The sequence below is a fragment of the Gymnoscopelus microlampas genome (assembly GCF_963454915.1).
Source record: "Gymnoscopelus microlampas genome assembly, chromosome: 1".
NCBI classification, from domain to species: Eukaryota; Metazoa; Chordata; class Actinopteri; order Myctophiformes; family Myctophidae; genus Gymnoscopelus; species Gymnoscopelus microlampas.
Genome location: NC_139962.1, coordinates 44,727,542 through 44,741,486, shown reverse-complemented (window position 1 = coordinate 44,741,486; position 13,945 = coordinate 44,727,542). Strand labels below are relative to the sequence as shown.

Sequence of the window (13,945 nt, the reverse complement as noted above, 5' to 3'; positions counted from 1 at the left end):
TACAAGCTCCCATTATTTACAACTTCCAAGGAAGGGGAATAATAATAGAGATAGAAAGACACAAGGAAAATAGGTCAGATGTGTAAAATATTACTAATATGAGCATCCTTAAAATTGGCACTGGAATTTGGCAGTTAAAGTAGCAGCAGATATAGGCTAGTAACAGATAAGGACTTAAAAAAAACAAAAGCAACTACAAAAGTGCGCTCCTCGGAGCACAGGTCTCCACCAGGCTGTTGCCCGCAAATTTTGTAATTCAGTCATAGCCAATGGCAATCGAATATGAAAAATGAAAAAAAAAATGGGCGTTGCTGGCCTATGTGGGGAGCTGCATCGTGATCCAAGGAATCCTGTTTTTGATTGTACAACTATATGGTTCAATTGTTATAGGTCAAAATGTGAAGCGGCCTGGTATAGCGTCAATTTGAAAAATGTGGGGCAGAGGTTCTTGGCCTACTGGAAGTGTAAAGTTTCACGGCAATTGGTCCGGAGGTTAGCTGTTCACAGACGGACGGACGCACACACATGGACGGTCACAGACGCACGGAGGGACGGACAGGAGCTAAAACATATTCTCCATCCGGCCTGGCAGAGACAATAAAATGAGGCGGTTAAGTAGCAACAAATGAAGAAATATAATCACTTGTCTCTTGTGCAGGTGAGACATCCTTTAGCAGAAGATATCAATGTATACATAAGTGACTGTGCTAGTGCAGCAGCACCTGCAGTCCAATATACACCGAAGAATTCCATGTGGTGGCCTGTATAGTCATAGAATGACTTAAGGAGAGACTGTTTCATAGTCAAAAAAAAGTCCCAGACCGTACAAGGCATTCCATTTTCTAGTTGTGTAATAGAATTACCATTTAAAGCTTTAATGTACAACATTATAAGCAGAAATAAATGATTGTGTTCTTCCTCCAAAAACTGACATCCTTAAAAACATTATTTCTCAATATCAGGTCCGGGGACCACCAGGGGTCCATGTGGACCCTTACGGGTCTGTAACAAAAAAAGGTTGAGAATCACTGCTTAAACACAAATATCTGGGATATATCAGAACAGTTTTAAAATATGGGCAAATAATAACGGGACGTGGCAGGAAGAGGCTACAACAGGACTGTACAACCCTGGACACTAATGCTCTGTGTCTCTCAGCATAGGGTTTTCATAATCACATTAACCAAATGCCTTCTGCAGTGTGTGTAATCACATGGTTAACTGAACATCCCTGTAGCTGTGGCCCCCTCCCCTCCCCTTCCCTTTCCTCTGTGAAATATTCATGATGAAAGCCCCATCCACAATCCACTTATTCTCTAATGCCTAGAGTTGTTCATCCATGCTATTATTGTATGGGATTAATTCAAACTTCCCGATTACCTTTCCCAAATATACGTCTATACACTTCACAAAGTGGGACTACTGACCCAAAGCGAACAAAAATGTTTAATTCCATACCTGGATTTAAATTAGCCTACTTTACTTATGCTAAAGAAGAAGGAAATTATATGATCATTATATTGACAGGTAGTATTTGAACTTGAAATTCAAGCTGATGTGATGCGGCTCAAAACTCAAATTAAACAATTAAGCAATTTGAACATATCTCAAACTTTACCGTCAAATACAAATTGTACAGTAATACTAAAGAGATGTGTGTCCCACTGGGAAAACATATTTATATTTCCTCATCTCCGCACAACACACTGATTCGAATTGACTGGGCAAGGCTAATTTAAATACATTAACTATTCATTAATTGAATAAAAAGGCCAGTTAGCCCCAGGGTCATTTTATAATCATAAACTGGGGTGTACAGTTTATGCAAAACAGCAAAGTGCCATGTGCTGGCTTATTATGCTAATGACAAAATGCATGTTTTTCCTGGCCATGCAGGGTGATTAGGCTTGACAGTGTCAGCAAGTTGTTTCCAGGGTACAGACTCTCCAATGTTACTGCATGTTGAGAGGAAGTATCTGGATAATGGACTCTTATAGGCCCTCCAGTTGAGATATGATTGCTCTTCTCTCACACTGCCGCTATCTCACACTATCTTACTCTGTTGCAGTTCAATGCTGTGGCTTAAAACGTTCTCTGTCGTGTCCAGGTGTGTTTTGTATTGCCTTTACAAAAGTACACATATATTTGTAAGTTTCTGTCAAAACTAAGTATAAAACACAGAAAAGCCTTTGAGTGCAAATGTGTGTGTAAACTGAGTGTTGGAATTCGCCAATCAGGATGGAATAGGAAACATCGGACAGATCCATCTTGATCACGTGTTGTTTGGACAAAATCTGTAGGAGCAATATAAAAACATTTGTTTGGCCAAAATCGTCTTCCTGGTGGTGCTATAACAGGGCAATGTGAAAAGGGTGGTATTTGTTCCTCTACATAGTGGGAATGTGCGTGCAAAGTTTCACAGCAATTGGACGCTGTTCATGATTTGAGGCATTTTGTTCAAAACGGGCCCAAAAAATTGCTTCACATAAGTCGGCCTCCTGGTGGTGCTATAAAAGGCAGAAATGAAAAATGCAGGGCAGACGTTTTAGTTATAGAGAGGGCTGAATCATCAGCAAAACAAGGTTTTGGCCTTTATCTCTTGAACTGCAGGTCATGAAAATAGATTTTCCCTGGATTCCTTGGAATTACATGCCCATTTCCACATAGTCTCGGATAGCCAGACAACTATTCCACAATCTTCGAATGCTATAGTCTGGAACTAGCTGAGAAAGAAAGCTTAGCTGTCATCTGTTCGTCATTTCCGTTCACGAAAATATATTTTAAAATATCTTTAAAACATATTTGATGAATGAATTCCCATTTCTGATAAGCAGCAAGCTATATATCAAAACGGAAGCGGGGAGTAGTCGGACCATTCGCTTTAGTCCCGTATCGTTTTCAATGCTTCCTTTGCACAGACTGTATGACAGATTTTTTTTAATTCTGAAAATTCGGAATCATCAACAGTCTGGCTCGAGACTATATTCCACCTAACTACGTAGATCTTCCGCCATTTTGCATTTTGTTCAAAACACATTTTGTTCTACTCTTCCTAAAGATTTTGTCCAAACCTCACATTGTTCCACATTAGGTCTGGACTCAAATTATAATCATGCAGCATCATACAGATTTGTGATATTCCATACGGCTTGGCTTGTAAAGTTTGTGGGAGGGACCTATTTAACAATAAATTCCAAAAATCATCAGATTAACCCCAAATTGTAATCACATATTGAGGTGCATCATATTAATTACACGTGATCTCAGGAGTCATGTGACAATGGGTGTCTAACAGCTTTTTGATATTACATAACGTTTGCCTGTAATTGGATTTCAACATTTGGGGGAGGGCCCTATTTTTGTCTCCGCCAGGCCGAAGGCACCCCGTCCGTCCGTCCGTCCATCCGTCCGTCCGTCCGTCCGCCTGTCCGCCATCTCCAGCACTGTTGGCTTGATCGCAGCGAAACTGCACACACACTCCCTGGATACCAGAGCAGAACCTCTGCCCCACATTTTTCACATGGGCCTGTTATAGCGCCAACAGGAGGCCGATTTTTGAAAAACACTTATGACAGTACTCTTACAGATTTTGTCCAAACATCATGCAAATCGGTACACAGTATCTATATAGTCATTAAACGAAACAGGGCTTTAAGATTTTTCATATTCTATACAGATTGGCTTTCAAAGTTTGCAGGAGTGCTCCATTTTTAACAAAATGCCTCAAATCATGAACACAGCGTGCAATTTCTGTGAAATGTTGCACGCACATTCCCACTATGCAGAGGAAGAAATACCACTTGAAATTTCTACCGCAGCAGTGGCCCGTTTTTAACAAAATGCCGCAAATCATGAACGATCGCAGGGAAACTTTGCATGCACATTCTCTCTATCACCCTTTTAACATTGCCCTATTTTTTTCATATTACTCCTGCAAATTGTGTCCAAACATCACACAAAACAATACACATTATCTCTATAGTCCAGTGATCAAGACGGATCTGTCCATATTCCATCCTGATTGGCGAATTCCGAACACTGCTGGCCCACAATAACCTACCTAACCTGGCGGAGACCTGTGGTACGAGGAGCATTTTTTCCATTTGTATTTCTGTTTACAAAAAAGCCACATGAAAGCAACATCCAATGAACCTCAAATTGGAATCACATGTTGAGCGGCCTCTAGTGCACATCCAAAAGCGCTTTCACTTCTGACCATAGGGGGCACCACAAATGTGAAAAGTTGAACCGTGGTATGTCATATAGTGTCAGGTCCTAACGGCTGACTTACACATCCCTGGGTAGGTTACCCCGCCTGGTGGAGATATGCATTCCCCAGCGGACCTCTTTCTAGTTTATCTTGTAGCCTAGGCCTATATATGAGGTCTCTCTCCTTACAACCTGAAATGTATTTTTTGTTTACTAGATGCTAGAGCTATTCAACACTTATTTTAACAAGAAAAATCATACACTCCCTTTAACTTGGATGACAACAACCAAACATGCACAGTGGGGTGGGACATTTTCATGTCAAGGACCCCCAAATTGGTAACTGGCCAAGGATCCCCAACTGAAAAGGCATTGTACCAGGGAACTTTTTTTCTTCACGATTTTTCTAAATAGCTGAATTATAAAATAAGGTCAAAGTGGTTAAACTGATTTTGATGCTATATCCCCTGGGCCCTATGGGGTCCCCTACCTGGACGCAACTTTGAGAACTGTTGCATTAAAGGAATGAACACTGAACAGGGTGCCATTTTTAATATGATGTTCTTCATATTTGGTCCCTCTTGTGTTTTAATATTTGATGAGCCTGACGTTCATAAGTTGCACTCTCTCTCAACTTATGAATAACCAGTTTAAGTATGAACTAGTCTAGATCCTCTCTGTGCATATACTGTCTGTATACTGTCATACGGTACATCATTCAATGTATCATATAGCTAGCCTACAGACATTGCATAAAGTATATTTGTGTGAAATTGGCATAGCCTAGTTGAAATCAAACATCCAGTCATTGCATTGATTTCAACTCTTGAATGAGCATAATTTCATTCAGATTTTTTTTATGATTAGATGGTGCAAAACGTGTAGGGCGGTGGACTGTTGAGTGAGTCATTTACCTTCCCTAGAACTTTGCAGTCCTCTCCACTGCAGTCCGAAGACTCATTGTGAGCTGGTAGATCAGCTATTTTCGAAAATTTCAAAATTATTATTATTATTAGACATTTTGGGGGAAATGTCCTAAATACATTATTATTATTATTATTATTATAAAATATCAATACAGAAATATTAAAAATGTTCTTTGTAATTTGTACTTTTGAATACTTTGGTATTTACTTGAGCATACTTTATCCACCCAGCTGCTGCAGAGGCAGAGCACAGGTACAGTGCGCTGGAAAATAACTATTTCATTTTTGCAGGCATCTGACTGCTCCAGCCTGCAGCTTGCTTAGCCATACGAACGTCATGGATTAACTTCAACCTGGTGTTTGCATTTTCTTCTTTTTTTGGTCCGTACATCTACATAAACGTTCAAATTTCAAATATAAAGTAGTTATCCTATTGCCACGGATGTTAAAATGATGTACGGATCCTTAGAAATACCTGTATCTTCCATGTTATTCAATAAAAAGCATTTTAATCCTATTGGTGGCCATTTTTACATAGAGTTATAATGTATCAGAGTGCAATACACCTCGCAACCAATAAGGTCACGCAGTTGAAAGTGTTGAAAAAATACAGAAAAAATGGCCACCAATTGGATTAAAATGCTTTTTATTGGAGAATACAGAAAATATGGGTACTTCTGAGAAACCGTACATCATTTTAACATCCTTGGCCATAGGGTACAGTTTATATTTTAAATCGAAACGTTTGTGTAGATGTATGGGCCAAAAAGTGAGAAAGTGCAAACACCAGGTTGAAGTTCATGCATGACTGTCATGTATCAGGGCTATGCAGCTTGCAACTCCAGCGCGTTTGCGTGTCATCTTGCAACGTGGCGCCGCAGGTCCTCTCGTGTTACCGACAGCCGATGGACCAATGGCAGAGGCACTCTCAACAAAAGAGGCGGGGATTTGTCTGAAATCACCAATATGATTGGCTTTGCGTCGGGCAGCGTGAAAACAAAGTTTGATTGCATACCATTTTCAGCAAACCAACCTGACAAGATTGCCGAAAAGTGTAGTTGTTCTTAGAAGTGTTGTAGGCTTAAATGCAACTGAATACTCGGAGGCAGTGCTGAGGTTTTGCTGTTGGGTGCTCTGCCGGTGTTGCACTCCATTGGTAAAGGCAAATAAATTGTTGTGTGGAGGGATCCACGATCGAGCTACCTTTTACAAATCCTGTGTTCCATAGTGCCATTATCACAGGCCAGCTCAGAAAAGAAACAGCTGACCTGACCTCAGGAAAACCCAACCTTTGCCACACTGGTGATGATGATGATGGATGTGTGTAGGTTAAGGTACGTGTGCGGTGCTCTGCTGCTTCTGTGTACCGTTGCCTTGGTGGCCCATGGCAAGCCAACGTTAAGAAAGGAAAGGGTTCACCACATCCCCGATCCAGAAGAAGTGAGCAGGCAACAACCCGGCCACGAAGACAACAATAGGAGCTACCAGTACGACCATGAGGCCTTTCTGGGCAAAGATGAGGCCAAGACGTTTGATCAGCTCACCCCCGAGGAGAGCCAGGACAGGCTTGGGTAAGAGGCTCAGATTCCATAAAGCTCTTCATCTGGATCAGAGATTTCTTCATGTTATATCAATTTGGACCAGAGCATCCCCTGCATCTTCTGCATGCATGGTATTCGGTATCCCTGAAACATGACTGTCATATCATGACAGTCATGGATGAACTTCTACATTGGTGTTTGCACTTTCTCCCTTTTTGGCCCGTACATCTACATAAACGTTCAGATTCCAAATATGAAGTGGATACCCATGGCCACGGATGTTACAAGTATGTACGGACCCTCAGAAGTACCTGTATCTTCCGTATTGTGTAATAAAAATCATTTTAATCCGATTGGTGGCCATTTTCGCCATACGCTTTCAACTACGCGACCCTATCGGTTGGGAGGTGTATCACACTCTGATACATTATAACTCTTATGTAGAAATGGCCACCGATTGAATTAAAATGCTTTTTATTGAACAATACGGAAGATACGGGTACTTCTGTGGGCCCCTACATAATTGTAACATCCGTGGCCATGGGGTAAGCACTTTATATTTGAAATCTGACGTTTATGTAGATGTACGGGCCAAAAAGGGAGAACATACAAACACCAGGTTGAAGTTCATTCATAACGGTCGTGACAGACGACCATTGTCGTGTGATCCATGGCTAGGTATTAGGCTACTGTGAGACACTGGGACGGAAATCGTAGATATTAAATACATTCAAAGCCAATTATGGCTATATTGGCCGAGGACACTATAGTAATGTTGCTGTAAAACTGTTGCGTGTAGTTCTCTAGATTCGGGGCATTAACATTTCACAATAAGTGGTGCTTGAGAGACATATTGCGTGTCAGAATATCTCAATGAAATAATGGGGCATTATTATGCCTAAAGGAGAGTCGACGGTGATATCCGCACACGTTCCAAGGATTAATTGCCTAGTTAAACAAGCTCTTAATTATACATAGCACATTAAATAAACATTTTTGAATGGTGGCAAAGTTGCAGACAGTTGAGAAAGCTGCTGAAAGCATACAGCTGCTATCACATACTGTATGTTTAATGTACCCACAGAAAAGTTGTGAAGTAGCTCAGCTACTATGTTCTCTACAACAGTGATGAGAACATTTGGCATCATGTAACACACGAGTTGGCTGAATGGGCGTCGTCTGTGTTGTTGGCACTTTCCCACAGAATTCCCTTTCCTGTCATGATCCAGACTGAGGGGAGGATCTATGCAATTGCAACATCACAACGTGGCAACTGAGATCTAAGCATACACTTGTTTTCTCTGCCAGGATGGCATGTTTTCGTGTGTGTGTGTGTGTGTGTGTGTGTGTGTGTGTGTGTGTGTGTGTGTGTGTGTGTGTGTGTGTGTGTGTGTGTGTGTGTGTGTGTGTGTGTGTGAGAGAGAGTGTGTGTGTCCTTTGTCGAATGGGAGTTTCCTAATTTTAAGTCAGACAACTCTTACATCCAAACTTGGCCCATAAAAAACATATTTATTACCTATCTGCCTGTCAGTTGAGTGAGTTGAGTGCCCACTATATTGCCCACTTGACAATTACAGGTGCTGCTAGTGGGTGTCAGAATATATAAGCCATGACACATCTGTATTTGGATTATAATAAAAATCAAAACAAATATTTAAATAAATGATAATTTAATGTTGCTGCATGTGTACTCTTTTTACCTCACACAGTAAGATAGTGGACCGGATAGACGGTGATGCCGATGGTCTAATCTCCACCAGTGAACTGAAGGCTTGGATAAAAAGAGTCCAGAAGCGTTATGTATATGAGAATGTAGCCAAGGTGTGGACCGATTATGACCTGAACAAAGACAACCAGATCTCGTGGGAGGAGTACAAGCAAGCCACGTATGGCTACTACCTTGGTAAGACCATACAGGGTGTTGAGGATGTGGTTATATTAAGTTATCAAGTTTTCTATACAGATTTCGCAACACATTTTGAGTTCACTATTAGTGTTCTGGGATCCTGATTTTCCTTCCATCTTGGCAGCCAACCCAGATGAGTTTGACGATGCAACCGACCAGTTCAGCTTTAAGAAGATGCTCCCTCGTGACGAGAGGCGTTTCAAGACGTCAGATTTGAACAGGGATCTGTTTGCTGATAGAGAGGAGTTCACAGCATTCCTCCACCCCGAGGAGTTTGACCACATGAAGGATATTGTGATTTTGGTACGTCCTCCACACACTGCCACAGGATCATGATGTGTGATTAAACAGAGTCAAACCATAGGGTGCAGATCATGCTGAGTTTATAGAAGGCATAAGTTACTAGAGAGCATTACACTTGCACATTTTAATTTAGAAATCACCCTGGCCAACGCTCTATATGTCCTGGACACTTGGGGGAACTGCAAGGGGGAATAAACTCCCTCTTGCAGTCAGAACTGCAGACTCACTCCTTATTTTCCACCGCAGTCTGAAAACTCACCTCTTTAGACTCCAGCTCACCCCCTAGAACTCCTCTCTCCTCGTGTCCCTTCTTGTCATCCTTAGATAGATGCTAGTTATACTAATTGTTCATAGTGCTTGTTTTATTCGTTATCTAGATTTGACCTTGACCACAACATTAAGAATGTTATTTAGCATAGCATGTAGTTTAGTTGCTTGGTTTGATGTTTGATTTTTACCCGTATGCTTTTTACCCGTATGCTAGTTCTTTGAGGCACTACATTGTTCTCTTTGCACCTACTTATGTGACTATTGTAAACTGTAGAAGTATGATCCAATACAGTTCGTTTGCCTTTTCTGTTCAATTTGTTTGGGTTGAGGAGCCATTTGGATAAATGTCCTACATTTGGATAACTTCATAATGAATCTTTAACTCTGCCTGCAAATGATAATCTTTTTTTGTTCTTCTTTTTTGGAACACGTCTAGTGGGATAGTCTGACTATTCCACTTAAGACTTCATCTTTAAATATAAATTTGGCTACAAGAGTTGCGTTGCAAGTAATGCACCGTCTCAGTGTCCATAAAATAATTTATGATCCATTTGACAGAGTTAATTATTAATTGTTCATTTTTAAAATGTTACTGAGTGTTACCAAAGTCATGCTCAAGTAGTGGCATCTTCAGTGATTGTATCTGACTAAAACAAAGGTAGTCTTTACCAATATAATAGACAAGGGTAGATTCCGAAAATGTTCCAAGACCGTTTGTTAGGTTGCTATTGTTTTAACACAGTTTGATGGTTAACCACATGAAATCAATTAAATTCCACTTAATCTGATTCTGAGGGCTCAAAAGTCCAGGGTTAAGAAGATTCTCATAGCTTTGCTTGTACTGCCTGGAGCTCAGAGTTTCTATTTTATTACCGTCATTAAGAGTTAGACTGCTGTTGATCCTTTATTCCCCTTTTAATGATATCAATACTTCCTATTTGTATGCAGGAAACCCTGGAGGATATTGATAAGAATGGCGATGGACATGTGGATGAGGATGAGTATATTGGTAAGTCGTTCATCTGTACGGCTCATCTGCGTTTAATAATTATAAAACAAAGTCCAGAGTGTTCATCTAACTTGGAGGCCTCTAGTTTGAGGGAGGTACACCTGGCACACTTGGCCTTTAACAACAGCACAGTGTTGAGTTCCATACATGTGCTTTCCAAATCTCCCTTCAGCGTCAAGATTCCAAAGTATTGTGAGCCAAAACCTAAAACCCTCACTGTTGTTCCTGGTTGTTCAGCAATATTCTGTTAACAACGTGCAAGTTTGACTGACAGTCATTTCTAACAGGCAAAGAAATATGCTACAGGATAATAACACATATAATAACATTTTCATCAGCAAGTCGATTCACAATTTAGCCTAGGCAAGGCAAGTTTATTTGTATAGCTGAGCACAATTCATCAGCAAGGCAATTCAAAGTACTTAAAGGACAACTTTAGTTTTTTACAACCAAGGTTTATATTTTAGCTTGTAATTAAAGTAAATAAAAGATGAGTGTACTTTTTTTTTCATTTACTGCTTTCTACAGTTTTGGCAATTTTTGCGAATTTTTTTACAGTGGGCGGGGGCATTCTGTCCGGTGGCTAAATATGCCTTTTTTACACAATAAAAAAGGTCCTGTGGTCTTTGATGGCCAGATGTGAGTTATTGGGGGCTAGAAGAGCTACTGTAAATAATAATAAAGAAAACGCCACGTTATTGTGTAAAAAAAGACATATTTAGCCACCGGACAGAATGCCCCCGCCCACTGTAAATAAGATCGCGAAAATTGCTAAAACTATAGAAAGAAGTACATTTAAAAATTTTAACACTCATATTTTATTTACTTTAATTACAATCTAAAACATAAACCTTGGTTGTAAAAAACTAAAGTTGTCCTTTAACACAAAACATTAAGCAAGACACAGAGCACTAGGATACTGCAAAAGCAACACATAAAAGTCTATTTGAATACAAAAATAATTGAAAATGAACAGACGTAGCAGACCTACAGTTTTCTGGGAATACATTCCTGATATGTGCAGAAAAACTCTGCACATGCACTGCTTCTCCATGTTAAGTTCTGACTATCATAATCTTTCTCTGCCAGTTCAGTTTTTACTGACAAAGTTAATTGACACTACCGGTAGTATTGTTTTTCGTCCTGTAGTTTTTTTTTTGGGGGGGGGGCTTCCCCCACATCCCAGAGGAATAGATTCTGCCCCATGTTCTTTCGTGTCCTAATTACAGAATCAAAGCCGTGCTTGTTGGAAGCTCTGGGAAAGTTCTGTGAGCCTGCACGTGATATAAACCCACTCACTCCATTCCCCAGTCTAGAGAATGTCGCATGGTTGTATTTTTTTAGACCCACAGAACTTTCTTTAATGTCTTTCTGCTGCGTCTGATTGTCTCTACTTGGCACATCTGCAACCCTTGATTACAATAAATAAGCTGTGATCATTAATGGTGTACATTTCATATACGGCTGTACGCATGGCTTTTTGTGTGCTTCTTGCTGAATAGTTATTGAAATGCAAATGAGACAAGTAATATTTTTGTGTTTCATATTTGCCATTCCATTTCTATCATCATATATATATATTTATTTTGTTTTCATTTTTTGTGTTCAATTTCAGTAAAAGCAGGTTTTAAAGTTCGGTGTAACTGCGCCCTTATTGACAAAGACTAAAACTAAGGACAATTTCTCTATGATTAGTTTGCTCTGTAAAAATATAATACAGTTTCAGTTAGTTATCGTTTTTATTATAATTCCAGTTTTTGTTATTGCGTTAGTTTTACTTAACTATAATAACCCTGCTTCCAATGTTATATTCCTCTGTGGTTTCAGCTGACATGTTCTCCCACGAAGACGGCGGTCCAGAGCCAGATTGGGTCAAAACTGAGAGGGACCAATTCTCAGACTTCCGTGACTTAAACAAGGACGGGAAGATGGATCAAGAGGAGATCCGTCAATGGATTCTACCTCAGGACTACGACCATGCCCAGGCCGAGGCCAGACATCTAGTGTACGAGTCAGACCAGGACAAGGTACAAAATATATTTTTTTTATGGACTTACTCCAGTGCAGAGGCTTGGCATCTTTCATATAAAGCATATGGCATTAAAGGTGCTGTAAATGTTTGGGGTTTTTTTGTCTAAAAGTTAAAGCTCTATGTTCTGATGGTAACAAAAAATTGATAGTTATGGGTATCATTCCTGTCTCTCCAGCTCTTTGGTAAACAAAAAATGCATTCTCAGGTGGGACACCAATTTCATCCAATCCGGAAAGAGAATCCATTTATCAGCTTCAGTTTGATTGTGTTCCTGTTCAAATACTGTCTCTGCTCATTTGTGTTTTTGTTTCATCACATCCAACTTCTCTTGTTTGTCCTGTGAGCTGTATGAGTTCGCTCTCTGCATTGGATAAAATTGTTATCCCGACCTGAACATTTCTGTTTACTAAAGAGCTGGATAGATGGGGAGACCCCTGTTACTGAACAACACTCTATAGTAATGATTACTTTGGGAATATAGAGATATTTAACACTTTTTTTTAACAACAACAAAATCACTTGCTGCACATCTAACATTTAACTAATATTCTCAGACTTCTCAAGTTTAATGATCCAGTGGCATGTGTGTGTCTCTTTTCAGGATCAGATGCTTACCAAGCAGGAGATCCTGGAGAACTGGAACATGTTTGTGGGAAGTCAGGCTACCAACTATGGAGAGGACCTTACCAGGAACCATGATGAGCTCTGAGCTCTCAGGGAGAGCTCGCAACGAGTGTGCGTGGTGTGTATGTGTGAGAGACGAGAGTTATTCAAAAAGCTGTGTCTCCAAAGACAGAATCACAAACTCTTCTGGCCCCCTGCCACCACTGCAAATGCCTCTCAGTCCTTTCCATCCTTTCCTCTAGTTGGACAGATAAGCTTGGAGACAAAGATACCTACCCAGTAACCGACACCAGGAGGGAGGAGGACTGGTCTTACCACTGACACTAAGGTTCTGTCTTAGGATATATACTGTATATTGGCCTGGTTGTGTTTCTGACATTCAGGAATAGAACCAGACACCAGAGGAGTTGTTTTAAAGACGATCGATGGTGCCTTCCAGCCACATTGCTGGGCTTAGCTGCCTCATAGATATGTGTAGATAGTTGAACCTTATATATGTTATTACAAGCAAGAATATAAGGTTGATGGGCAGCAGGAACATGTCTTTTTATGGTGAAGCTAAATGTGAAAGCACAGCTCAGAACACTTTGTGATTGATTTATTTATTTGTCGTAAAGCTTGAGTGAGTCATGGCCTGCGAGTGATACAGTGGTCAAATGAAGACTGGTAAAATGCTGCCTTTCATCTAATATATTGTTTTCATCAAATTTTTGTACTGCAGACACAAATTATGTTTTTTGTTTACACTTTCCTGCCAAATCACTTCATTGCTTTTTTTTCTGTTGAGATTCTCCTAGTTAAATGTTTTAAGAACTGTTACTAATGTGTCTTAAAGGAATGGCCTCTGCACGTATTGTTCCTTCAGTATAGCCTGTGAAAGATTATTGCCTTATTTTCGGTATAGGTTTTTGTGTATTTATTGGTAGACTTTCATGTTAATTTCTTGTTGAGCCTTTTGGTGTTTTAGAATTGGGGTTTGCCCTCCTGTCCCCATCTAAATGATCTATTCTAGGATGAGCTTTGTAAGTGGCATATTGGCTTGAAATGCAAAAACTTGTGCTTGTCATTGTATATTATGCAGTATTAGTTTACATTTTTGAACATTGAAACACAATTTTGAAATTA

The 13,945-nt window shown here is 40.0% G+C and overlaps 1 protein-coding gene across 1 annotated transcript; it reads left to right on the top strand.

The window, feature by feature from the left end:
• The first annotated feature begins 6,169 nt into the window (after positions 1 to 6,169).
• rcn1 (reticulocalbin 1, EF-hand calcium binding domain) lies at positions 6,170 to 13,945 on the top strand. Its single transcript, XM_084084846.1, has 6 exons — positions 6,170 to 6,706; positions 8,386 to 8,579; positions 8,707 to 8,885; positions 10,104 to 10,164; positions 11,992 to 12,191; positions 12,798 to 13,945. Exons 1-6 carry the CDS (start codon positions 6,441 to 6,443, stop codon positions 12,903 to 12,905), a joined length of 1,008 nt encoding a protein of 335 aa, XP_083940972.1. The 5' UTR covers positions 6,170 to 6,440; the 3' UTR covers positions 12,906 to 13,945.